Source organism: Acomys russatus, chromosome 8 (genome assembly GCF_903995435.1).
Source record: "Acomys russatus chromosome 8, mAcoRus1.1, whole genome shotgun sequence".
Classification (NCBI taxonomy): domain Eukaryota; kingdom Metazoa; phylum Chordata; class Mammalia; order Rodentia; family Muridae; genus Acomys; species Acomys russatus.
In genome coordinates, this window is record NC_067144.1 from 70,845,959 (window position 1) to 70,870,461 (window position 24,503).

At 49.4% G+C, this 24,503-nt stretch overlaps 3 protein-coding genes across 3 annotated transcripts; 2 read left to right on the forward strand and 1 right to left on the reverse strand.

Moving 5' to 3' along the window:
• Nucleotides 1–624: 624 nt before the first annotated feature.
• Kcne2 (potassium voltage-gated channel subfamily E regulatory subunit 2) lies at nt 625–1,084 on the forward strand. The gene has a single exon (XM_051150497.1). It carries the CDS (start codon nt 625–627, stop codon nt 994–996), a length of 372 nt encoding a protein of 123 aa, XP_051006454.1. The 3' UTR covers nt 997–1,084.
• A 9,021-nt stretch (nt 1,085–10,105) lies between these two features.
• On the forward strand, nt 10,106–13,605 carry Smim11 (small integral membrane protein 11). The gene is made up of 2 exons (XM_051150498.1): nt 10,106–10,173; nt 13,452–13,605. Exons 1-2 carry the CDS (start codon nt 10,162–10,164, stop codon nt 13,602–13,604), a joined length of 165 nt encoding a protein of 54 aa, XP_051006455.1. The 5' UTR covers nt 10,106–10,161; the 3' UTR covers nt 13,605.
• A 9,527-nt stretch (nt 13,606–23,132) lies between these two features.
• On the reverse strand, nt 23,133–23,888 carry C8H21orf140 (chromosome 8 C21orf140 homolog). The gene has a single exon (XM_051150499.1). It carries the CDS (start codon nt 23,886–23,888, stop codon nt 23,133–23,135), a length of 756 nt encoding a protein of 251 aa, XP_051006456.1.
• Nucleotides 23,889–24,503: the final 615 nt, after the last annotated feature.

Consider the following 24,503-nt stretch of genomic DNA (forward strand, 5'->3'; position numbering starts at 1 on the left):
ACCACCAAAGAAAAGCAATATATATGGTTCTGTGTGCCTTTGTACACATTTTGACCAACTTCCTTCTAGTCTTTCCCAATCTTAATTTGTGGGTATGTTATATATAAATGCCTTTATGTAGCTCTATGTTTTCTGTTACATTTTATTGTAACAGTGCATTTAAAAATGAATAAAAATGAGTGTGTTTAATTTAAAGACTACGCAAGTTTGAATTCAATCCATCACTAGCCAGTTTTAGAAATTGTATTCTCTCTGCTTACGTGCCCCTCCTTCCCTCCCTCCCTTTTTCCCTCCCTTCCTCAGTCCTTCCTTTCTTCTCTCCCTCTGTCCCTCTCTCCTTCCCCTCCCTCCCTCCATCCCTCCCTCCCTCTGTCTCCTTCCCTCTGTCCCTCCCTCCCTCCATCCTTCCCTCCTTCCCTCCCTCTCTCCATCTCCTTCCCTCTGTCCCTCCCTCCCTCCGTCCTTCCATCCTTCCCTCCCTTCCTCCGTCCTTCCCTCCTTCTCTCCCTCTGTCCCTCCCTCCCTCTCTCTCTCCCTCTCTCCCTCCCTCCCTGAGGTAGCCAATTGAGGAAGGGCTTTAACCTTACTGTCTGCATTATCCTTTAATTACAGCAAGGGAGAACTATGACTACACTAGCCAACTTGACACAGACACTGGAGGATGTCTTCAAGAAGATCTTTATTACTTATATGGACAACTGGAGGAGGAACACGACGGCAGAGGAACAGGCGCTCCAGGCCAAAGTCGATGCCGAGAACTTCTACTATGTCATCCTGTACCTCATGGTGATGATAGGCATGTTCTCCTTCATCGTGGTGGCCATCCTGGTGAGCACAGTGAAGTCCAAGCGGCGGGAGCACTCCCAGGACCCGTACCACCAGTACATCGTGGAGGACTGGCAGGAGAAGTACAAGAATCAGATCCTGCATCTGGAAGAATCCAAGGCCACCATCCATGAGAACGCGGGGGTGACAGGGTTCCCAGTGTCACCCTGATAAAGAATGGGGGTCCACCCAGCTAGGAAGGGGCACTTCTGCCACCCCACAGCCCCACTTGTCCTTACTCAGAAGAAAGCCAGTTCCTCTGTGCCAGTTGCACAGGTAACATTCCTATCTCTGGTTTGCCAGAGCCTGTTGGGGTGACACTCTGTGCAGAGGATCTCTTTTTTCACTTCAATGCAATGTAAATGTCATTTAAATCCATTCAATCCCGAGAACTGAGGCAAGCATGAAGCCAAAGCCCTGGGCAGGGGCCAGTGGGGATAGAGAGCAGAGATTTACACATCCTTCCACCTTCTCTCTCATGAAATATTAGTTTGAACGTACAAATTCAATTCACAACTAAGTCAAACGTGTTATTCAGTAGCTAGGCTTTAAATCTATTGTGGGCTTGCTGGACAGGCGAGCACTCACTTAGCGATTCATGGCACAGAGTCTAGGTGATAAATGGACAGAGTGTGGGGTTATTTTGCATCCACTGTTTTCCTGGTGTTTAGCTGACTTGGCAGTCTGGACAGAACAAACACTGAAGGAACAAATAATCCACACCTAAGGCATCAAATATTCAAGAACCACCCAGTGCAAACAAGCTTATTTTTAATTTTTTTTTTAAACAGAAATGTAAACTTTAATCGTTCTTTTCTTTTAAAAAAAAAGTATGGCATTTCTTCCTAAACTTCATACTTTTTACTTAATTTTAGACCCTATTTACAACAGCTTATTTTCACACATGTCTGGCAAGAGTGGAGCTACAGAGCATGCCACCAGATGCTTGCTGCAAGCTAGGCAGTGGCTGCTTAATTCTTTGCACCTTCGTGGGGGGGGGGGCGTGCTATAGAGATGTTGGTCAAAGGTTACACAATTTAATGGGGCCTGTGGTGCACACCCCTAACCACAACCTTCAGGAGGCTAAGGTGGGAGGAGCTAGCTGAGGTTCCAAGCCATTCTAGATCCATTGTAATTCAAGGTCAATAACGCTTTTTGTTCTTAAAAACTGAAAACTGAATGTCTTTATGACAAAATGACAGCTATTTGAGATGATAGGTTAGTCATTCCATAATGTGAGTATGCGTCAAAATGCCGAGTTATATGTGTACATGCAATCTAATCTATCCTTACAAAATAAAATGGATATTTTGCCCCATAGACGACATGGCATCATCATACCAGGGCTAAAGGGCATTTTGGAGGTCACCCTGTGCCATTTCACCTAGAGATGAGAAAACTGCAATATATCACAATGAAATGTTTCCCTTCATTAAATAACTTCGTGACATTTATCTACATGGATTACTGGCCTGGGACCTGGGAGTGAGAGGACAGTGAGATCTCTTGAGCTGTCCAAGTTCACATGAGGGAGTGTGGCTAGGGGCGGGGTCACTCACTGCGGGGAGGGGAGTCAGCTGTGCACTGGAGTGTGAGCAAGTCTTAAGTGAGCTCAGCAGGAAGTGGACACACGCAGAGCAGAGACATGAAAGTGGGGCCATAATAGCTGAAAGTAGCACGCCCAGGACAAGTGAGAGACATGTAGGTCCTTAGCCTCATCCACTTTATACCCCATGTCTTCCTCTGCCATGGCCAGGGCACAGCAGTTGTGAGGGGGCTCTCAGGCCTTGGACTATAAAGACAAGAGTCAAAGAAGACCATTCCTGTTTCCATAAGACAGTGCTTGACCAGATAATTCCTAGAGGTTTCCTTGAGTTTGTGGTTGTAGCACTCGGGAGTCTGAGAGCACGGGTACCAGCAGCTGAGGTTCCTGGTGAAGGCAGAAAGAGGAAAGCCAAGCTGGGCCATGTAGAAGAGACCAAACACCGGGCACAAACTCACTTTAGCCATGTGTTCTCAGGGTAGTTAATCCAGCCCGTTCATTGAGAGTAAAACTCCCTCCACAAAAGGCAGTGCATTTCTTCGGGGGTGGGGTGGGGGAGATACCTCTTAAATGCCCCCTCCACGTCTCAAGGTATTGGGGCCAAGTTTTCACATGAGTTTTGGTGGCCACAAACCCTAAAGCCGACTACAATGTTTGTCTCTTTTGAGTTATAAAAGAAGATATAACATACATAAAATATCTGCTTCCTACCAGCATCTTTGCACTTTGCTACCATATTTCGTGTTAGAGAAAGTCATTCATATTCCAAGAGCAGAAGTGCTGGGAGTAGCTCCCTCCCTCAGACCAGAAGCCTCAAACTCTGTTGCACATTGACACAGCCACGCTGGACAGGCCAGACCTAGAAGCACCATCCTGGGGCTGTGTCCAGCCAGGGTTTCTACCCTGGTAACGACTTTTCTTTTTTTATCCGTCTCTAGTCAAGGCCCCCTGAGGCTTCTTCCTGAGTGGCCCCAAGCTTGGCCAGTAAATACTGTATATTCTTGGTATAAATTATGTCATCAACCTTCATATCCCAAGACACTTGAACAAGCATCATTTTTTTTTTCCTTTTTTTATTTTTATTTTTATTCAAGACAGAGTCTCTCTGTGTTAGCCTTGGCCATCCTGGCAATTTTTTTTTTTTCCTAACAGCAGAAAAATGAAACCCTGACCAAGGGAACTGACTGTACAGTCCAGCCTCTCTTAGAGCAATGAGAAAGCTTGCCATTAGAAGTCCTTTTTCTTTCCCTCTGAGGAAGAATTCCCCTACCATCTAAAAATGTCTCTTAGAAACACAAACACTGAAACCCTGCAAGAATAATTCTTCTAGCATCTAGAAATATCTCTGAAATGAAACCATTAAGACCGTTCTGGGTATTGTACCTAGCAGGTCTAAGTCATATATGGGGAAGTTTGTTTCTCCTTCAGAGCATAGAGCACAGATCCCAAGGACATCACACTCACACATCACACTCACACTCACACACACACACACACACACACACACAGAGAGAGAGAGAGAGAGAGAGAGAGAGAGAGAGAGAGAGAGAGAGAGAGAGAGAGATCATTAAGTTTCCACTTGGTTCATCTGTTACTCAGGAAAACATATTGGTGGCTAAATCCAGGCTTATATTATCAAGCATATTTTATCATCATTACTGGAAAGTAGAATTATAACACAGCCAGCAATCAGCCAACTTTACTTAGGGGGAACTGGAGAAATGCCACATCTTTAAGCAGTGGTCATGTGGTCATCTTGGCAGTATCTTGACTCCCATAGCAGACAAGCCTCTGGACATGTCCGTGGGAAATATCTAGATTGGTTTAAAACAGCGTGCAAAGACACACTCTCAATGGGCTGCTCTTTTGCCTGGGCTGGGATCCCTGATGGAACAAAAGAGAAACATAAGCCTCTACCACTCTGTTTCCCCAGCTGTGGACCGACTGTGGACTGTGGACGGGCTGTGGACTCCATCAGGTTGCCCAGACAAACGCTTCCTCCCTAAGTTGCTTTTGGGGAGTATTATGTTGTGTTAGCAACGCGGGTAACTAACACACTGGACAGGCACGATGGGTGTCCAGGTGCTGACCCATTCACCCCAGCTTTCCCCTCCAGTATCAACTTCCACCCAAGGGAGGCTTTTCTTAAGAAAATGCCAACTGAGACGCTGTTTAGCTCTATCCGCTCCCCCTTTAGAGTTCGTTCTGCTTGGCCTGCTAGTTGCTCACACCTCTCTAGAAATGCAGATTCCACACTAGCTCAAACAGAGCAGGTGTAGGGGCTGGGCTGGTTCTGCTTTCACAACCTATGGTGAGCCCTGGTTCAGGCACGTGCTGGTTTAAACCTCTGGGGAAAAAAAAAATTCTTTGTGTTTCCAGCTCATCACCTATGAAGTGTTACAGTATAGCCGTCACAGAGTTAAAGTAAATGATAGCCTCGGAGTGCTTAGAGCGAAGGTATGCTTGTTAATTTCTCTGAAACACACCAAACCAAACCATCTCTTGTTGGCACAGCCAGGTCTGGTTTCCCTTTGCACGCTAACATCTTCCACTTTCTCTCCACAAAGAGGCATAGTGAGATCTGAAACTAGATTTCTTGGGTCCAAGTAGCCACCTTGCCACTGCAATTAATGGCAGCGCCCGCATCGGCTTCCCCCTCCACAAGAGGAGGGGTTGAGGTCGGGAGTGAGAACTTTCCCTCTCCACAGCTCTGTCTGCACCTTCCCCACCCGGCATGCTTTCAAGAGCCACTAGTTAGAAAAGATTTGGGGAACCTAACGCAAGGGCATCTTTCAGTTATGCCAACGGCCGATGCATTCATTGTCCCCGTAGAGGAATGCTAAACCGGGAAAAACCAAAACAAAACAAAAAAACTGAAGACCCATGGTCCTCAGCTGCAGAGAAGCGCCAATCAACTTTCAGTGAAAACAGCTGAAGATGTGGACGCACCAGAAGTAAAAGAAGGGCCCCCAGGCCGCATCACACCTGTGGATCACCCTCAGGCTCCTATTTGGATTTCTACAATCAGAACCTTGAGCCACTGGCCTGATGCCCATAGGGCCTGCGCTTGGACCAACCAGTTCCCTGAGCCCTGAAGGGATGCTCAGCAGCGCTTCTGGGGACAGCTTAGAGCCACTGCGCCTGCGCGTCATGCTGTGACCTTTACGACGACGTTTGCGTGGGGAGCGGTGCATTTTGGGACATGTAGTTTCCCCGACGGGATTGTGGGAGTCGTGGTTTGAGAGCACCAGGCGAGGAGGCCCTATCGCCTTGAGTTGTAAGTGTGTGATTGACTTTTTGGGGGACTGGGGATCCCTCCGTCACCCCGAGTTCGTACTTCTCCCCAGATGACACTCGCTGTCCGCTGCCATGCAGCGCATGGGAACCCTAATATTCTGGGCGTCTTGCTCTGGGGACGCAGGAAGGGAGCGATGATAACCCCGGCCCTCTAACTCTCCTCTTAGTGGAGTAGGCACCGATACCGCCTGGACACTCCCAAGTTATCCAGGAATAGCAAAGCCCCATTTGGTCCTGTAGTGCCCCCAGATTGCATAGGCACTTGGGCGCCAAAAGTTGCCCAAATGAGGTATGCCGTTTCAGCGAGAGTTGCATCATAGCTCTGGGTCTCAGAGGATTTCCAAAGCATTGAAATTTAGAGTCTGGGCCACCCAGATAATGTGGGTCTGGATTTCTTGAAAACTAAGGTCTGTGCCGTGTTCAGTGAGGCCCAAGGGTTCTACGACCTGTACCTACCCGTACTTTAAAGGGTTTGCGTAAGGAACTGGAGTGGAAGGAGGAGAGACGGGGCAAAACAGCGTCAGAGAAGCCACACAAGCTGCTCAGGTGATGAGGGGCTGGAGTGAGTGGGCATATGCTGAGATAGGTACAGCCTTGGCTTTGTTAACCTTGCCAAGCAGCAAAGGGAGCTTGTGGCCAGTATATTGCCCATGTTTTTTAAATTGGCATAATCAAAATGAGTGAATACCATTTTTGTTTCTAGAATAAAACCTGTCAAAGGGGGCGGGGTAGCCGGGATACTTTGCAATAAAGATCAAAACTACCAGCAGTTTTATCCAAGCCATTTTGCTGTGGCTGTCAGTTGAGGGTTAAGCTAAGCCTGGATGGCTCCCTGCCTTTCTTGTATTTTAAAGTCCTCCGTCTGTCCCGCCCCCTTGGCGGTTTTACCTCTTCCCTCTGCTGCCGCCAGCTGACTTTGGTTCCTGAACCGCATCAGGAGTACCTGATATCAGAGCAGTCAGCTCACTGCTATATTTAGCTTTCTTGGTCGTCTCCTTTGCAGAAGGCTTGCAAGCCGCCATGAAAACGTCTACTTTGGTGCGTGTAATATAGAGCAGTGGGTGAAAACGAGCAGCGCTGATCAGGGTTGTTTGCTTCCCTTCTATTCACCTCACAGGCTCTATGACTCCAGATTTCCTCCTCCTCCTCCTCCTCCTCCTCCTCCTCCTCCTCCTCCTCCTCTTCCTCTCCTTCTCTCGTCCTCTCCTCCTCTCCTCCTTTCCCTCTTTTTTTCTTCCTCTTTTTCTCCTCCTTTGGCAGGATACCCTGTATCTGAGATTGGCTTCGAACTCTCTCTATAGCCTTGGATGACCTTGAACTCCCCCCATTCTCCGACCTCCACCTCCCAAGTGCTAGGATAACAGGCATACACCACCACCCCTGGTCTGTGAGTTACTTGGGTTGAACACTCAGCACTCTGGCTGAGCTACACACCTGCAGCCCTCTGTTTCCTCTTTAGGGACCTTACCTTTTAACCCTCTAGTTGCCAGTCTTTTTGCCATTAGGTTCTGTGACATCAGAGAGATTGGAGAATTCCAGAGTGTGAGACTCACTCTTTGGACCCTGCAGTACATGTAAGAGGCTAATGGCTTTCCCAAGCCGTGCGCCATGCTGCTACCCCCTGAGTAGAGTTCTGACCTCTTTCTCCTGGCCCTTACTTTTTACCCCATCTCTGGCTCTCTTGTACTGACTACATCCTGCCCCATTGCTGTTTGTTATCTGGCAGGACCACTAGCAAAGGAGAGATAATTTCAAAACAACAGTGCTTGGCATTGACTTGGTGCTTTCTGTGTGTTATTCATGGTTCTTTGTGGTAACTGGCCAACTTCTAAAGGGCAATCCACGGATGGAGGAGGCTTTGAGAGGCCAAGCACCCTGGCCAAGGTCACATTGCTTCTGAGTGTAATCTGTTTGCCAGACTTCCAAACCCCTGGATGTTCTAGGGCATGTATTTCCCCTTGTAAGCTTCTTGGATCTATTTGTTTTCCTTGACCTTGGGAGCCAGTGTCCTGTATGTATCAATTCACATAGATAATTTGTGGGAAACAAATCATCTACTATATAATATTCATACAACTCAAGAATTATAAAAAATAAAATGGAAAAGGATGTAAATATCTTGGTTTCATATACAGCATGGCTAATCCCTAAGGTTACCAGACTGAAAATCAAAGTATAAATTCTAGCAGTAGGTTGTCATATGCAAAGAACCTGCGGCCACATAAAGGCGAACAAATGAAGGCAGTGGGCACCTTCAGCAACTGCTATCACATTTAAATAGAGCTTTACATGATAATGTTTATTGGTTTATCTGACTTTGCACAAGTCAAGGGGAAAAACTAGGTTATCTTGTGCCAATCGCCAGCCGGTTTTCAAAGTTCTGGAACCTTGAGTAGATCGAATTTTATATATTAGATACTTTTGTAATTGAATTTTTTTTTCCTAAACCATCTCCCATGAGGTTTTACTTAAAGGAAGTCCATTCCAAAGGCCTGTGAAGCTTCTCGTTGCTTTTCTAATTCTGCTCTTAAGTTCACAGGAAGAGAAGCTCGCTCTCTGTATCAAGGTGACTCGCTGAGGCTAAAGCTCTGGACCTGACTGACTGAGTGTAAGATAGATAGTCAAGAGAAGGGGAGCCTGGGCGTCTGCTTGGCTTGTGCTACACGTACTGCGTTCCCAACATTGCCAGCTGGGATCCCATATTACCCTGTCCCCGCCACCCCCACGGAGCTGCACGGACACCTCTTTAAACAAAGGCTTAAAGACACTCCAAAGCATAGCTCTTTAGAAACCCTCAGTAACACCTCTTTGGTGATCAGGCATATCTGAGACTAGGGAACACAGCCAGGTCCAACATACACTGGTTTGGGGTGCATGCACAGTAAGGCAAACTATGACCTCAAAACGAACATTTAGGGGAGAGGTTATTTGCCTTCCTCTGGCTATGCCTAATTGGGAGCATATAAGGTTAGAATCAAATGCACCATGGGAAAGGATGTGAACTAAAGCTAACGTAACTGAAGCTTATCAATTAGAACCAAAAGGACACCTACACCTCCCCCCTAGCGATCAGCCCCCACTCCCTTCGAGACCCCCAAGAAGCCACGGACAGTAACTAGATGCTCTGGTCCATTCCAGCTCAAGAAGCCATTGGCCCCTCGTAGAGTATCTGGCCTGTACTACATCTTTGCTTCTGAACAAAAGCACTCATCACCTTTCTATCTCGTTTTTTTGTTTTGTTTTGTTTTGTTTTTTAAATAAAATGCCAAGAACCTGGAGACACTGCTTGGGACAGAGGCTTCAGGTTCCCATGACACCCAGGAGAGCCGTGTGCAAAGAAATAAGCCACATTTCTTTCCCCTTTGAAGTAAAGGCAGTGAAAGACAAACTAGTTGGCTTGGTTCCTCTGAGCACGCTAGCACAAACGAGCACGCAGTTGGCTTGGTTCCTCTGAGCACGCTAGCACAAACGAGCACGCAGAGTCAAGTTGTCAGTAACTTGCCGTAAAGTCACGCTTCAGAATTAGTGGGGCCCATCTGGTCTGTGGTCACAGTTTGCGGCCTCTTGATTGCACATCTCAAGTGCTCTGCTGGTAATGACAGGTGCCACAGGATAATGATGCTCTGACTGTCCCTACACTGTCACTCACATCCTCCTTTCCTCTTTAGAAAGAATTTTATGTACAAATTAGCCGTTTTCTTAGGATAGCTTTTTGCTTTCTCATTTATTCTTCCTCTCCAGATAATTTTTGTTTGTTTTGTTTTTGTTTTTAGATGCAGGGTTTCTCTGTGTAGCCTTGGCTGTCCTGGAACTCTTTGTAGACCAGGCTGGGCTTGAACTCACAAAGATCCACCTGCCTCTGCCTCCCAAGTGCTGGGATTAAAGGTGTGCACCACCGTGCCCAGCTTCCAAGATAATTTTTGTTTGTTTGTTCTTTGTTGTTTTTTTGTTTTGTTTTTTGAGACAGGGTTCCCCTGTGTAGCCATGGCTGTCCTGGACTCACTTTGTAGACCAGGCTGGCCTCAAACTCACATGGATCCGCCTGCCTCTGCCTCTCCCCAGTGCTGAGATTAAAGGCGTGCGCTACCACCACCTGGCTAGATAATTTTTTTTTTTAAAGCCAGGATGAGCACAGTTAATGCTCAGAAGGCCCTTCATCCCCTTGCTAGCTTGTCTCCCCATCAGGAGAATGGTGGGGACCATTTATGAGTGCGGGAATCAGGTGGGAACAGATGTGTCAGGAACAGCCCAGTGCGGGGAGCTGCGGAGAGCCACAAGGAAGAGCTCTCGGCCACCTTGACCTGCCTCGGCAGCGCCTGCTCTCTGTTCACACGCTCCATCAAACACATGGCTTCCAGATGTGCTCTGCCCTGGACACTCTGCACTGACCTGCCTTTTCTCCCCTCTCCTTCCCCAGGTGAGACCTTCCAGCTCCTGGGCCTCCCATGCTTGTGTCTAGCGGCTGCATTGATAAGTGAGCTCACAGCCCACCCACCATGAACTGGAAGGTGAGAGTGGTTTTCAAGTTTACAGCTTTCTTTTCTTTTTTTTTTTTTTTCTCTTTTCTTTCCACATGTGATGCCTGTCATAGTGGTGGAACACCTGAGCTGAATACTGTATAAATAATATATAAATCTTAAAAAAAAAAAAAAAAAAAAAACCAAGATAGAAACTACATCTGTTCTCCAGCCAGCTCTTTAAGCGTGATGCTCTGATGAGCCTCACTCCCAGCCTTTTGCCTCTTTTCACTCTTGTCAATTTCCCTTTCTCCCTATAAGCTCCTTTCTCACACCCATGTCTTTTTCTTTTGTTTTGTGATTTTTCTGAGTTAACCAGGACTGTCTGTGTTACCATGGGTTTAGAACTGTTCTCTGGAGCCTGGTGCAAGTGGAGATTTTTTTTTTTTAATAAAGTAGACAAAATATAGTCACATTTAATATTTCAAGTTAAAACATAAATTTACATTTGTTCTCCAAACCAGGAGGAAAACTGGTCCTTTCTTTGAGTGTGCCTCCCCTGACTTCAGACCTCTCCCACTCTTCAAGAAAAAAAAAAAAATCCCCCAGCCTTTAAAGCTTCACTCAGAATTTCACATTTTTGTTTCTTTAAAGTCGACATAGCAGGTATGTTTCTGCTGTCTGTGGCACATCCCAGGAGAGGACCCCGTTAGCATCTGATCACACTGTACCTAATCTCAGACTGCAGCCTCCAGATGGCCATTAGAACTTCCATGCACAAGCCTGAGATGAAGTCAATAGATGAAGAGTTTACAGCATTTCCAGTGTGCACAGCCCTCCTCAATAGTCTCTTATAGTTGCTTTGCCAAGAGCATTGGGTTTTTTTTTTTTCCTAGCCACACTTGAGTCTCTCCAAGAATTCAACTCAGTTTTCATGGAAACCACATTAAAAAAAAATTAAAAAGCCATAAATTACACATTGGAGCGCAAGTTGAACTGATTGGGAAATAAATTCAAAAGAGTCCTATAGAATGTTAGCTTCAGCTGTTGGAACAGAGGTTGAGGGCAGATAGAGCTAGCCTGCCGGCTGTCCACACCCCAGGCTGTGAGCACAGCAGTCTCAGAAGGAAAGGACAGGATTCATTGGTTTAAATGTCTTGGCACTCTGGAGGTAAGGTGGAGGTTGGTTAAAAGATCAGCCGCTTAGCCAGGCTGCTCCACACCTGCAGTCCCAGTAGGTGGGAGGGACATCAGAAGGGCCAGGAGCTAAGGGCTAGCCTTGACTACACAGGGAAGGAAGAAGGGAGGGAGGGAGGGAGGGAGAGAGAGAGAGAGAGAGAGAGAGAGAGAGAGAGAGAGAGAGAGAGAGAGAGAGAGACAGATCCTAGGGGCTTGCTGGCCCACTAGTCCAGCCAAAATAGTGAGCTGAGCTCCATGTTCAGTGAAGAGTGAAAAAAAAAACCACCCTTCTGCCTGCAGAAGCAAGTGCACCAGCACCCGCAACACACACACACAGCACACACACACACACACAAGCACAAGCACAGAGTTCATCACCCAGCCCCGCAGTAGTCACTTCCCCCTTACAGGTCTGCATATTTTGAAAGATGAAAGATAAAGGACATCAGAGGGAAATTGAGGCCAGCTGAAGCCAGTCCCCTGGACAGGGCAGGAAGAGGCCTATGCCCTGCCCTCTGCTGGCATTGCCCTCCTTCCCCCGCCCCCTGAAAACTCTAAAAAGAAAATAATGAAACCGCTTAACCTGTTTTCTGTTGTCTGTACTTCCCTTTCAGCTTGTTTTCTAACTTCCTGTTGGAGTTAGTATAACGCACTCCTGCCCTTACTAAAGCTCTCTGGGGCTTGTGCCATGGGGGGCTGTGGGCTCCACCTTACTAGAACCACAGGGTGTGTCCGTAAGGCTGAGACAATCCTTCCCAGAGCAGCCTGGGAAATGCAGGGAGGTTCATGTGGCAGTGACACAGTCACACAGCTAGTTTGTGAGCTCGGAGTCCAGCCTTCACCTTGGAATATAAACTTCAGGAAAGAAGTCTGAGGGCTTTGTGGGAGTGTGTGTGTGTGTGTGTGTGTGTGTGTGCGCGCGCGTGCGCGCGCGCGTGCACGCGCGCAGGGGGGGGTATTAGCCAACAGAGCTGAAGAGGAACCACATCAGCAGCCTGAGCCTGCCCTGTTACCATGGTAACGGTCACCACTGTCCTTTGTACTGTCGCCATAGCGATCTTGCCGCGCTCCTAAGCTCTGTGATCCTTACTGTAGGTGACTTAGTGGCTGAAAGTGGACATAGTTACTGTCTTAGTTAAATTAAGCAATTTGAGTATTTATCTTCTTCCTCGCCCATGGCATTCACTTTATTGCTCTATCACAGGGCAACTTCCTCAGAGATCCATTCCCAGTGGTTAAATAGTTTCTAAGGTGTCGAACTCAGTTGAGTTGTGGCTAACTGCATGACCTTATCGTAAAACTGACTCTAGTGGGAGGACGAGATAGGTGTTACCAGCACACACAGTGATGGGGAGTCGGACCTCAGCAGTGGGTGTGGGTCCAACTCCTCCTCACCAGTTAGTGTGTATGTGTGTGTGTGTGTGTGTGTGTGTGTGTGTGTGTAATGTATACAGTGCTCTACCTGCACGCACACCTGCATGCCAGAAGAGGGCATCAGATTACATTATAGATGGCTTTGAGGCACCATGTGGCTGCTGGGAATTGAGCTCAGGACCTCCGGAAGAGCAGTAAGTGCTTTTAACCTCTGAGCCATTTCTCCAGTCCCCCATCGCTACATTTCTCGTCTATTCAGTCAGGATTGTCTGTCCCTGTCATAGGGTTGACGTACCAACAAGAGACCATCCACAGAAGGCTCTTAGGGTGCAGAGATTCTCCAGTACATAGCAACCAGCACTCCACCACAACCAAGGTGAATCACAAAGGAGGTAGATACAATTGGAGGGGCATAGATGCTTATAAATTGGAATCAGGAGGCAGAGTCTGGTTCCATTCCAACCTCCGCCATCTCTCTGGCCCCTTAGGCTAGTTTACTAGCCCAGGGCTGCCTACCTGGGAATGGTGCGGCCCACAGTAGGTTTGGCCTTCCTAATCATCTAATAATCAGGACCATCCCCTACGGACACACCCGCAGCTGCTCTGGTCTAGGCAACTCGTCTAATGTAGGCTTTCCTCTCAGACTGTAGGTTGTGTCAAGCTGTCAGTTAAGCTAAGCGGGACACCAGTGTGGTTACAGCACCTAGCTTGGAACACTGTAGGTGTGCAGACCCAGTCAGTGCTAGAGCAATCAGCCTGTGTCTTTCTCCCTCGAGGTTCTGGAACACGTGCCCCTGCTGCTGTACATCTTGGCGGCAAAGACCCTGATCCTCTGCCTGGCCTTTGCGGCCGTGAAGCTCTACCAAAAGAAAAGCCTGGAGGCAAAGCTGCTCGCTCAAAAGAGGCGGGTGGAGAAGAAGGAGAGCTGAAGGGGCATCACAGGTACTGGGCCTTGCAAACAGAACCTGTCCAGAGGGCCCCAGTGCCCAGCCAAGGGGTGGGGTGGCCTGACGTCTCTGCATCCTTGTCTGAAGAGCCCTGAGAGGGCACGTGAGCCCCACAGATGCGGCACAAAGCCCTGCCCTCTGCCACTCCCTACCCCCCCACCCCCATACCTCTACTCCCACCCCACCCCCATACCTCTACCCCCCACCCCCCACCCCCATACCTCTACCCCCCACCCCATACCTCTACCCCCCACCCCAATACCTCTACCCCCCACCCCCATACCTCTAACCCCCACCCCCATACCTCTACCCCCCCACCCCCATACCTCTACCCCCCCACCCCCATACCTCTACTCCCACCCCACCATCTACCCTACCCCCACACCCATACCCTACTCCCACCCCACACCCACGACCTCTAACCCCCCCCACCCCCATACCTCTACTCCCACCCCACCCCCTGCTGCAGACCATTTGCTCCAAGCCTGTTGTGCTGCTTAATGGGAGGGGGGTGGCTCAGAACCCCGACTTCAGCTGCAGACGCGTTCTTCAGAGAAGCCCGTGTAGTGAGAAATGCAAGCAATGGTGCCTGAGTCTGCCGACACGCCTGACGGGGGGGAAATGGAGACTTAGATCAGATTAAGGAGCCTGTTATTTTCAGGGTGGGGTCTGACGCCCTGTTGGCAAAATAATCTGTCCCCAGTCTGTTCATAGCCCTCATCCCTTCCCCAGTGCACTCCCTGTATTCCCAGGCCGTTCCTGCATGGGTGACTTTTACGCCTCAGTGTTCCTTGCCGACTCCTCCGGACAGCTCCACCCCAGGCATGCCGCTTGTGCATTGCTGGCGCATGGAGCCTCTCAGTGTGCATGGGGTAGGGTGGGGGCTCTGGAGCATGCATGGAGAGGCCAGGACTTAAGAGTCCTGGGGCCATTATTTTTATCCCATTAATGTATTTGTTTATTCATTTTGCATCCTGTTTACAGCCCCCCCCTTCCTCTCATTTCCCCTCCCCTTATGAGAAAGGGAGGGCCCCCCATGAGTACCAACCCACCCTGATACCTCAAGTCACAGCAGGACAAAGTGCATCCTCTCCCACTGAGGCCAGACAAGGCAGCCCAGCTAGGGTAAAGGAATCCACAGGCAAGAGAGTCAGAGACAACCTGGGGGCTTGTTTTTAGTTTTTTTGTTTGTTTTTTGGTTTTGGTTTTTTTTTTGTTTTTTTTTTCCAGGACAGGGTTTCTCTGTATAGCCTTAGCTGTCCTGGACTCGCTTTGTAGACCAGCCTGGCCTCGAACTCACAGAGATCTGCCTGCCTCTACCTCCTGAGTGCTGGGATTAAAGGCGTGCACCACCACACTTAGCTATGGGGCCTGTTCTTAAGTCCTTGCCACAGATGTACCCTGATCATTGACTCTTGTGTTCAAATTTGTCTCTTTTACTTATCAACCTGGACACAGAGCCTCTCAATATCAGGATTCGAATATGGTGAACAGGGATTCTAGATTCTAGCTTCTGATTCCAGCATGCAGCGGGAGATCAGAGTTCTATCCGTGGCTGCATGAATTCCTGGGTTCCTTATTAAGAGTGCAGCACACAGGCCCCAGCCTCAGGAAGGCCACCATGTCCACGGTTCAGGCTGGGCAGTCCATCCTTTGAAAATCCACCAGGCGATTGTTGCACAGTCTGCTTAGCTCCGGGTTGCCTTGGGAACTGTGGGGAGGCTGCAGCTCTGAGGTACCTCCACTGCGGTGGTAGCAGCCTCAGAAATCTCAACAGGAACCCCCTCTGGTTTGACAGCGCTGCTCACCTGATACCAAGCTTCTGCAAGCAGGCTTACCTCTGGCTGTTGGGAGTAAAACAGGGTTTCTTAGTGACTGGGGCACCGAGGGGTCACTGAGGGCTGGGCACTTCACCGAGCTTTTCATGCAGGGCTGCATCCCTCAGCCCTCCTGACACTTCCCAAAGGTGACATCACCCCTGAAAGAACAGTGGGGAACAAAGCTGGGAACTGGACCACCCTACTCACCCCCAAGCTGTGTCACCTCCCAAGTGTACAAAAAAAAAACGAGACCACAGGAGCACTGCCATCTGCCACACTCTGGTTCTCAGAGAGTGGAGACTTTGCCAGGTTACCGCTGTGGACTCTTGACTTCTTAAATTTGTCTTTTTTGTTGAAACACAAAAGTAACCAGGCAGTGGTTGGGCTCCTTGCTGGTTGGAAGGGAAGGGCGATTAGCAGTTTAAAGTGCCTGGGTGGGTGTCATGGGTTGAACTGCTGTTTAGACTTTTGTTACGGCTGATTCCTGTCAGCCCAGGTCTTCCCAGAGGATGGGAAGACCCTGTGTGAGTCATCAGTGCCCGTTATGTCCCACTTGAGCCATTGCCGCTCCTGGGTATGCATACCTCCATGTAGAACCGATTGGGAGCTAGCCTTTCTCTGAGGCTAGCAGCTTGTCCGGAGCCTGCTTTTAAAGAAAGCAAGCCATGTTGACCAAGTGCAGTGACTAGTAGATTTGGCTAAATGGCTTCTGCTGAAGCCTGAAAGCTCATGCCCAGATCATGCCCAGATCGTGCTCAGCCCATGCCCAGATCATGCCCAGCCCATGCCCAGCTCACGCCCAGCTCATGCCCAGCATGCAAAGCACTGTGCTGATTTACCCAGCACCTCCTTCATTGCTGTGGTCCCCTTTCCTTCCTAGATTTCTCTACTTAAATGTCAGCTGGGGTGGACTCCAGCAGAGAAGAGAGAAGACCCACCTGGCAGTTACTGGATGTCAAAGGATGCACTTCCGGCCTAGACCTTTAGATTAAATGATTACCTATGTGGTTTTATATGTTTTTAGAAGAACCGGTATTTTGTTTACTGAAATACATTTCTAAAAAAGGCTGTCTGCATTCTCTTTATCTATCCCTCCCTCCCCCCCTCCCTCCCCCCTACCCCTACCCCTCCCCTTCCCTCCCCCCTCCCCCTACCCCTCCCCTTCCCTCCCCCCTCCCCCCACCCCTCCCCTTCCCTCCCCCTTCCCTCCCCCCTCCCTCCCCCTTTCCCATCACAGGTTATAAGGACTTTTTCAAGCCCTCTTCTCTCTGCCTCAAGCTGGTTGTTGAGTTGTGATAGCAAGTCTTGGTGGCGTGTGCATGCATGCCAAGGTCAGCGATGACACCGCTGTAGGGGATGGTCCCCACTCACCACCATACTCCTCCATGTGTAGCTTGTTTCCATGGTGACCATGTGTACCATCAAGGAAGCTGTGTGCTTGTCTATTGACAGAACCAAGAGAGCTGGACCCTGGGCAGGCCTGGGAGGGATTGTAGGGCGGAAGCCATGGAACGTCACAGTAACTCCTCACACCTGTAATCCTAGCCCTGGGGAGGTTGAGGGAGGAGGATTGCCGATGGTTCGAGGCTAGCCCGTTCTACATAGTGACTTCCTGACTAGTCCAACACTTTCCCATCTGAGAGGAAAAATGGTGAGCTCCTTCACTCAGCACCTGAGAGACTGAAGCCTATTTAGAGGCTTTATTCTCCCAACTCAAGGTTGGGTGGATGGCGAGTTAGGAAGCAGGAGCTAGCCCTGCTGTGCTGGGAAGTGCCGGGTCCCACTGCAGGTGCCACATAGGAGGTTTGCAGGGAAGTGTACCGTGTCTGCCACTCTGGCCCCCTGGAATAAAACATGAGCAGTAAGAGAACTGCATATTTTTACATTTTTACTATGGTGGTCCTAACCACTGTAGAAGTCAGGAAAGGTTCACATAGCCCTCAGCTCACAGGGGACAGATGTCAAAACAGACAAAAGGGGTTGTTCCCTGAAACTCCCCACCCTGCAGGAGTGCCTTTGCCTGGGAGCTAGCCCACACCTCCTCTCTGCCTGGCCTGGGGCTAACCTGGGGTACAGATGAGCAGGGTCCATGGTTTTGGATTCTGTGGCTCTGCCTAGATGGAGCTCACACCTGACCCTGGACCAGAGGCATACTGTCCTCAGGCAGGGCCTCCCCGCATCCTGCTAGGGGACCCACCCCCTTTCAGACCTCTATCTGCTACTCACATTCCACAGCCAGCTCCAAGCACCGGTGCCTGGCCTCAGCCCTGCATACCCTGGCCTCAGCCCTGCATACCCTGCATACCCTGGCCTCGGCCCTGCATACCACCTCCTCCCACTCACTCATCCACATTCCTCCTGTATCCAAGACAGAGAGGTCCAAGTCTGCCTGACCTGCACACCTCCCTGAGCCTTGGGATCTAAGGTTTATCTCTTGGCTTTGCAGAACAAATGGCTACCAGGGGTTGGGCTTAGCCACTGGCCACACCCAGTGCTTTCCAGGGAACTGTGGAGCTTTTGTTTCCCTTTACTGTGCAAATGCACTCTACTGCCACTAGAGGGAGATGACCAATCACCCATTGGTGCCATTGCTCTGCATATGTAAATGAGCCTAAGGATCTGTAGTTGTATTTTAAGTAGTTGGTTTGCGAGCTGTGGCTGGAAGAGTCCTTAGGCCGACGGGATGGTGCTGCCCACAGCCAGCTGGACCTCAGCCCGCCACTTTTAAGATGTTAGCGCACTAACACAAACTGCGCTCTCCCCACCAGAGGTCCCCAGCCTTCCTTATGCAGACACCTGTTTCTCTCACTGGCATCTCTGACCTACCTTCTTGGCTAAGCTGGCAAAGCCTGAGATGCACAAAGGAAGAGAGGCATTGGCGGAGGAAATGGCCAGAGACACAAGTCACCACGCCAGAGAACACCTGGTCTCCACGGGTCAGACTGCACACAGTGGTTAGCAGCCCCCCCCCCCACCCCTTCCCATCATGCACCCATGTGATGACACTAGTCTGTCCCTCATGGTGACCTTAGGGGGAAAGAGTAAGTGGCTTCCTACACTGATTTCGGAGGCAGAGACCACAGCGCCCTTGCTGGTTCCATGGAGGAAGCACAGATGTGCTCCTGTGGCTTCCCATGCGCCTAGCCTCCATGGTACTGCCCCTCACTCACCCTGGCTTCATCCTGTTAGTGTTCCCTGAGTTTTGTTCCCTGGCAGATGTAGTGCCAAGCCCCAGGCTACAGTGATGGGAGGTGTTCAGGCATGACCGTGGGGGCCCCACTCTCTGCTGCCAGAAGTATGTACATGGCCCATGTGGGCCAGGCTCTCTCCACCACGGTGAGGGACTAGCTTCTTTATGGGAGCTTGCTTGCGGCTCCAGCTATGGAAGAAGTCTGCAGCTGTCAGGTCCATGCCGTTTAAGGGCCTAGAGGAGAGAAGTAGGAGGTTTGTGGTTTGAACCTCCTGCCCCATACCCAGGGTCTGTCAAGTCCCTGTCTTTTCCTTTGGTGAGGCATCTGCTCTGTGGCATCTTTCTGCCCCTGTGTTGCCATTCTGTAGCCTGGATATGTGTGTGTGTGTGTGTGTGTGTGTGTGTGTGTGTGTGTGTGTGTGTGTGTATACATACATTATATATATATATATATATATATATATATATATATATATATATATATATATATATATATATATATGTATATACACACACCAGAGACAGAGACACAGAGAGAGATGTGATCTGAGAGTTAATATTAGTGTTAAGGTTGGATGAATATATTTACCAGTGGCCATCCCACAAGGAAAATCAGAGTACTTGGCACATTGTAGCTAATTAAATAGCTGGCATAGCATCAGAGTTTATTGCTAGTAAATTAAGACACATGGGAAGCTAGAAGCGTATGCACCCATATCCTGCTGCAGCACACTCAAGACCTTTATCCTGGTCTGAGTTGACCAAGGCCAGGAGCTTAATCCAAAAGCAATAGCCTCTGTCTTCACACTAGGCAAGCCTTGGGCTAGTATACGTATGCCTGGGTGGACCTGCCTCCTCCCGCCACTTAGAACTTTCTCCCCCCTCTCTCTGTACTCTTCCAGATGTTCTGCAGCAATGCCCCACGTCCTGCTGAGCCTTAGGGGCTGCTCTGTTGCCGAGCCCTGGCTTCCTGAAGCATCCTTGCCTCCTTTTTATGGTTATCCTGACCCAAACATTCTCAACCGTGTAGAAGGTACTGGAATGGTCTGTGAGTGCATGACTGATAACGTCAAAGAATAGAGCAGGCCGCTTGTCCAAAATCATAAAAGCCCACACCAACACATTTTCTCCCTCCTCCCTTAAATGCCCATGCCAAATCATCTCCCCTTGGCTTAATTCTGAGTTTTATGTAGCCGTGGTATTCCAGGTCTCCTTGTAACTAAGTCTGGCCAGTCAAGTTTGAGCATACTAGGACTTCCTGAACAGTTCCTTAAAAGGCGTGAGACGAGGGACAAGAGCACTGGCCGCTCGTGCAGAGGACTCAGGTTTGATTCCCAGCACTCACACAGTTGCCCACAACAGTTTGTGACTGTAGTTCCAGGGGATCCAATGAATGCCCTTTTGCCTCCAAGGGTACCAGGCACTCACGTGGTGCATATACATAAATGTAGATAAAGCATCCATAACCATAAGAGGATTTATTGTTTTTTTAAGGATGATATACAGGGTGAAGAGCCGATCTGTAAGAATGCTTGCTGCACAAGATTGAGCCCTAGTTCAAATCATCACCCACATAAAAAAACCAAGCATAGCTACGGGCTCCTGTGCCACAGCTGGGGGCAGAAACAGGAAGACCACCGGGGCTCGCTAAGTGTCAAATTAGCTCTAGGTTCAGTGAGAGGCCCTCCCTCACAGAAATAGGGCAGAGAGTGACAGAGCAGGGCAGCCAGCTCCCTCCTTCCTCTGGGCATGCGCAGGTGTGTGTGCGCGTGTGCACGTTCACACAGGGAGCAGATGGGCTGCAGATGTAGCTTAGGCCTGGCGTGCTCAAGGCTCCGGTCTCCATTCCTAGCACCACAGATAGTAAACAAAAGAAATGGGATGAGCTCCATAACCTTTCCTTCTCCATTTACCTCTGGTATGTTCAGAAGCCGTTCAAAACTATGAAGTAACTTGAAGGCTCAAACCAAGTCTAAGCTAAAGGAGCTATGAAGGGTCCCTGCAGGCGGCTGTGGTGGCCCCGATGGTGCCGTGGCAGGCAGGGAAATGATCTGCAGAGGTGAGAATGAAAACTCAGTTTAGGCTGACTTAGGCTAGATCAAACTTCGGGAGTCTGATGCCAGGTGCTTTATTGTTAGCTTATTTAAACACAGTAGAACCTGGGGGAAGTTTCCAGGCAACAGGCATTCCTTTCCAGGTTTCCAGGAAACAATCACTCCACTTAGTACAGCTTAAGGTGTGACTACATAGGAACTCCTTACAAAGTACCTGTGACCGTGATCATGTGTCTACAGCTACAGGGCCTAGGATCTGCTGTGGTCCCTGACTGAGACAGCATAGCTGTCAGCAGGCTGTGGAGAACATGTGGCATCTCCCCTTGGGATGGTCTGTTGACTGCGCCCTAAAGATAAAGGTCTGCAGAGGGAGAGTAGGATTAGTGTTTGGGGATTCAGGTGAGGTCTGCCTCCACAGATAGCAGCCGGTCACAAGTCTGTCAGCAACACCTACTCCCGGCTTTCTGGGTAAATTCAGGTATTTTGTCTCCTTCATTGCAGATACCTCTCATGTGTTTAGCATTCCTGGTTTCCCTAGTGATCTGTGGTGAAAAGACCTCTGTGACACCAATAGAGCTAGGACCCTGGGCCCTGGTGCCTGAGGGCCATCATGTGTGCCAGGACAGTCCCCTTGGCACTCCTTGCTTTGGTAGGGGAGATGAAGTGCCTGAGAGTCTGGTGACATCTCTGGATTCCTGGCCCAACCTAATGCCACCTGGTGTGTGGAGCCATAGAGAGATGGGCACAAAGGCTTCCTGGTAGGAGGCCTTAGATTCTGGTCTCACCATCCTTTCACTGATAGTGTATGTGTCTGGGTGTCAGTCACCAACCCAGCGTTGGCTGTGTTTATAAAATGAGGTCAAAGGTCATTGCCCTGGACCTCAGACAACCAGTGGTTGTCGGAACCCAGCAAAACAGAGTATGGAAAGAATAGTTGCCATGTGCTGAACAAGCAAAACAAAACAAAAGAAGCCTACTGCTTGGACATGCCTTCTGGTCCATGGGAAGAGAGTAGGGGTACAGTTGTGGGAGGCAGAAAGGCCAGAGAGGGTGGGGCCATCCATCAGCCATCCCTCAGAAGGAAACTAACACTTCCAACACCACAAACACTGCTCCAGGCGACTTATCCGCAGCGATGTTGTTGAAGCCCGCACTGGGGCATGGCATTACCCACAATCCCCTTCACTTGCTTCTTCCCCAGACTCTGAGTGGCTATTCTCCAGCCTCCTGCCCTAACCCCGACAAGGAGAAACGAGTGAATCCCCTAACCCACTGCAGATGCTCATAAATGCCAGGGAACAAAATTTGTTCCTCAAATAGCAGAAAGGAATCGAAGGCGGTGACACCAGTTTAATTGTGGGCTTTTGCTTGGACCTCAGCCTTGACACAAGCTTCATTCTGAGCTCTCATTCAAGACCAGGTATATGTGGTAGTTTTTGCACACGTGACTCCATTTTTAGTGCCTCAACCTATTTTCCTGATGACTTAATCTGGTCTCACAGAAGCAAAGCAGCTTACCCAAGGTCTCATCACAAGTAAGATCCCAGCTGTGCCAGCCCACAGCAGGCACCCTGGGCTTGAATAGGGCATCTTAGTAACTACAGGTGGCTCAGCTCACAGATAAACATCATGGCAGCCCTGGTCCCTCCTGATAGGATTCTTGCGGTTGGATATGTGGGTTCTGTAGCGCCCTGCCCCAATGCCATGTATTTCCCTAAGACACCTTGGACCACGTGATGTCCCCATGGTTCCGTTTTGTAGCCCACCTACTTGCCTTAGATGTATGGTGGGGTTTGGCCTGTGCAGATGTCTTTCACCACCACTGCTCACAGAGGAATAGCCCCGGCTTAGCCACCATCTGAACATGTCTCTTGCTCATGGCAAGATGGGTCCTTCTGGATTGTTTTTGCCTGAAGCGTATTGGCTTAATATTTAATTCTGAGTTTTTTTTTTTTTTTTTAATAACCCCACACTTGGCTCTCTTTTTTCTTAGACCTAAGTTTTGATCATACATCCTTTAACCACTGCCACTCCTCTAGGCTGGAGTCCTCCCGATCCTCCCGTGATCCTCCCGTGATCCTCCCGTGATCCTCCAGTGATCCTCCCGTGATCCTCCTGTGATCCTCCTGTGATCCTCCTGTGATCCTCCCGTGATCCTCCTGTGATCCTCCTGTGATCCTCCTGTGATCCTCCTGTGATCTTCCCATGATCACCGTCCTTGAGATAGCCCTCATGAGATGAGAGGTGAGATCCCCATAATTATCAACAAGCTTTAATGGGGCCTCTAGCAATCCCAGGACTTTGCTGGCAGCCTCAGGAACCTCTCTGTCCGGGCAGCATTCCTGGGAGGTTGCTCCTGAAGGTTCCTGGTGGCAGAGGCAGAATCAAGACTCCACAGTGATCAGCGAAGGCCACGCAGCTTGGTGCTTTGTGGAGGAAAAGGCCCTTAAGAAAACTTGCCGAGATAGTAGTTCTCCCACCGCCGCACTTTGTTGGTCAGGGTCTTCCACTTGCTCACGCTGACCTTTTCAATCCCTTTGCTAATCAAATTGCTGAAGAGTATATACTGGTAGGTGTAGACGTTGTCGACAGACTGCAGACAAAACTCTTTTCTGTTGTTGATGATAAACCATTTCACGGAAGACCAGGCTGAGTCTAAGGGGTTCAGGTAATTATAGGGGGAAGGCAGAGAGACTAGCTCATGGCCGTAGGACTTGGCCACTCCGGGGGAGCACACGATGCTTGTTAAATTAATGCTTGTTGCGGCACAGGCCTGGTTCTCCCCCTCCTTGTCTGTCTTTGGCTTCATGTCATCTTGCTGCCTCCTTCCTTTGACCACGATGGCGCACTTCCCATAGGCCTTCTTCACAACGTCACAGAATTCGAAGAAGAGGCTGTCTTCCTGTTTGATACATAGGTCATCTCTTAGGAACATCCGGTATTTCCAAGGCACCCATCCTTGACTGCCACCAGCATGCAGAATGCACCAGGTTGGGGTGTGCATGTAATAGCCGTCACTAAAATCTTCCCCAGTGACAAGAGTTTCTGGGATCTCAGTTTCCCCAAAATACACCGTCTTATACCCGTCATATTGCAGTGTTCTCAGAGTGTTCAGATACTGAAGGCACTGTTTCCTCCTGACGCTGTCAAAATGAGTTCTGATGACGATGTTTTTCAGAAGACCGTTTGTAAAGTGAGCCATGGGGCTCCCCAAGTGGTTCACACTCCCCCATCAGGGAGTTCTGGAAGGGACAGGATGATGACCTCATAAGTGGCTTTGTCATCCCTGTGTCATCTTTGTCATTGTGTAGCCATAGCTACAGTTCAGACTCCAAGCATCACGAGGCACCTGCCCAGAACTCTAGCCACAGAGAATCCCGCCTAGCGTCACGCCTGGTGGTCAAGTTTTTAATTCCTTTCCATTTGGGTGTCGGGATGGTCAGGACGTGTTCAAGGAGGCCTGCAGTGTGAGTGTTGTGTGTCTGTGTACATCATGTATATTGTGACATCTGCTGGCCTGCTTTTACAGGCAAGGGTTGTTTTTCCAGGTGGCTGAAGGGAGAGGTGATGTGGCAGAGAGAAAATGGAGCAGGATGCATGCCTGTCCCTCACAGGGACTGCCAGTGCTTGACCTTATGTAGCACGTTATCTGAAAGGTATTTGATTTGCTATTTTTTGAGACAAGGTCTTGCTATGTAACCCCGAGGGCCCCAGTATTTGACTCAGGCTGGCCTTTTACTTTCAGTGCCTCAGCCACTTAAGTTATGGCATTACAGACATGAACCATCATATTCCACAGTACCTTAGGTTTATACTT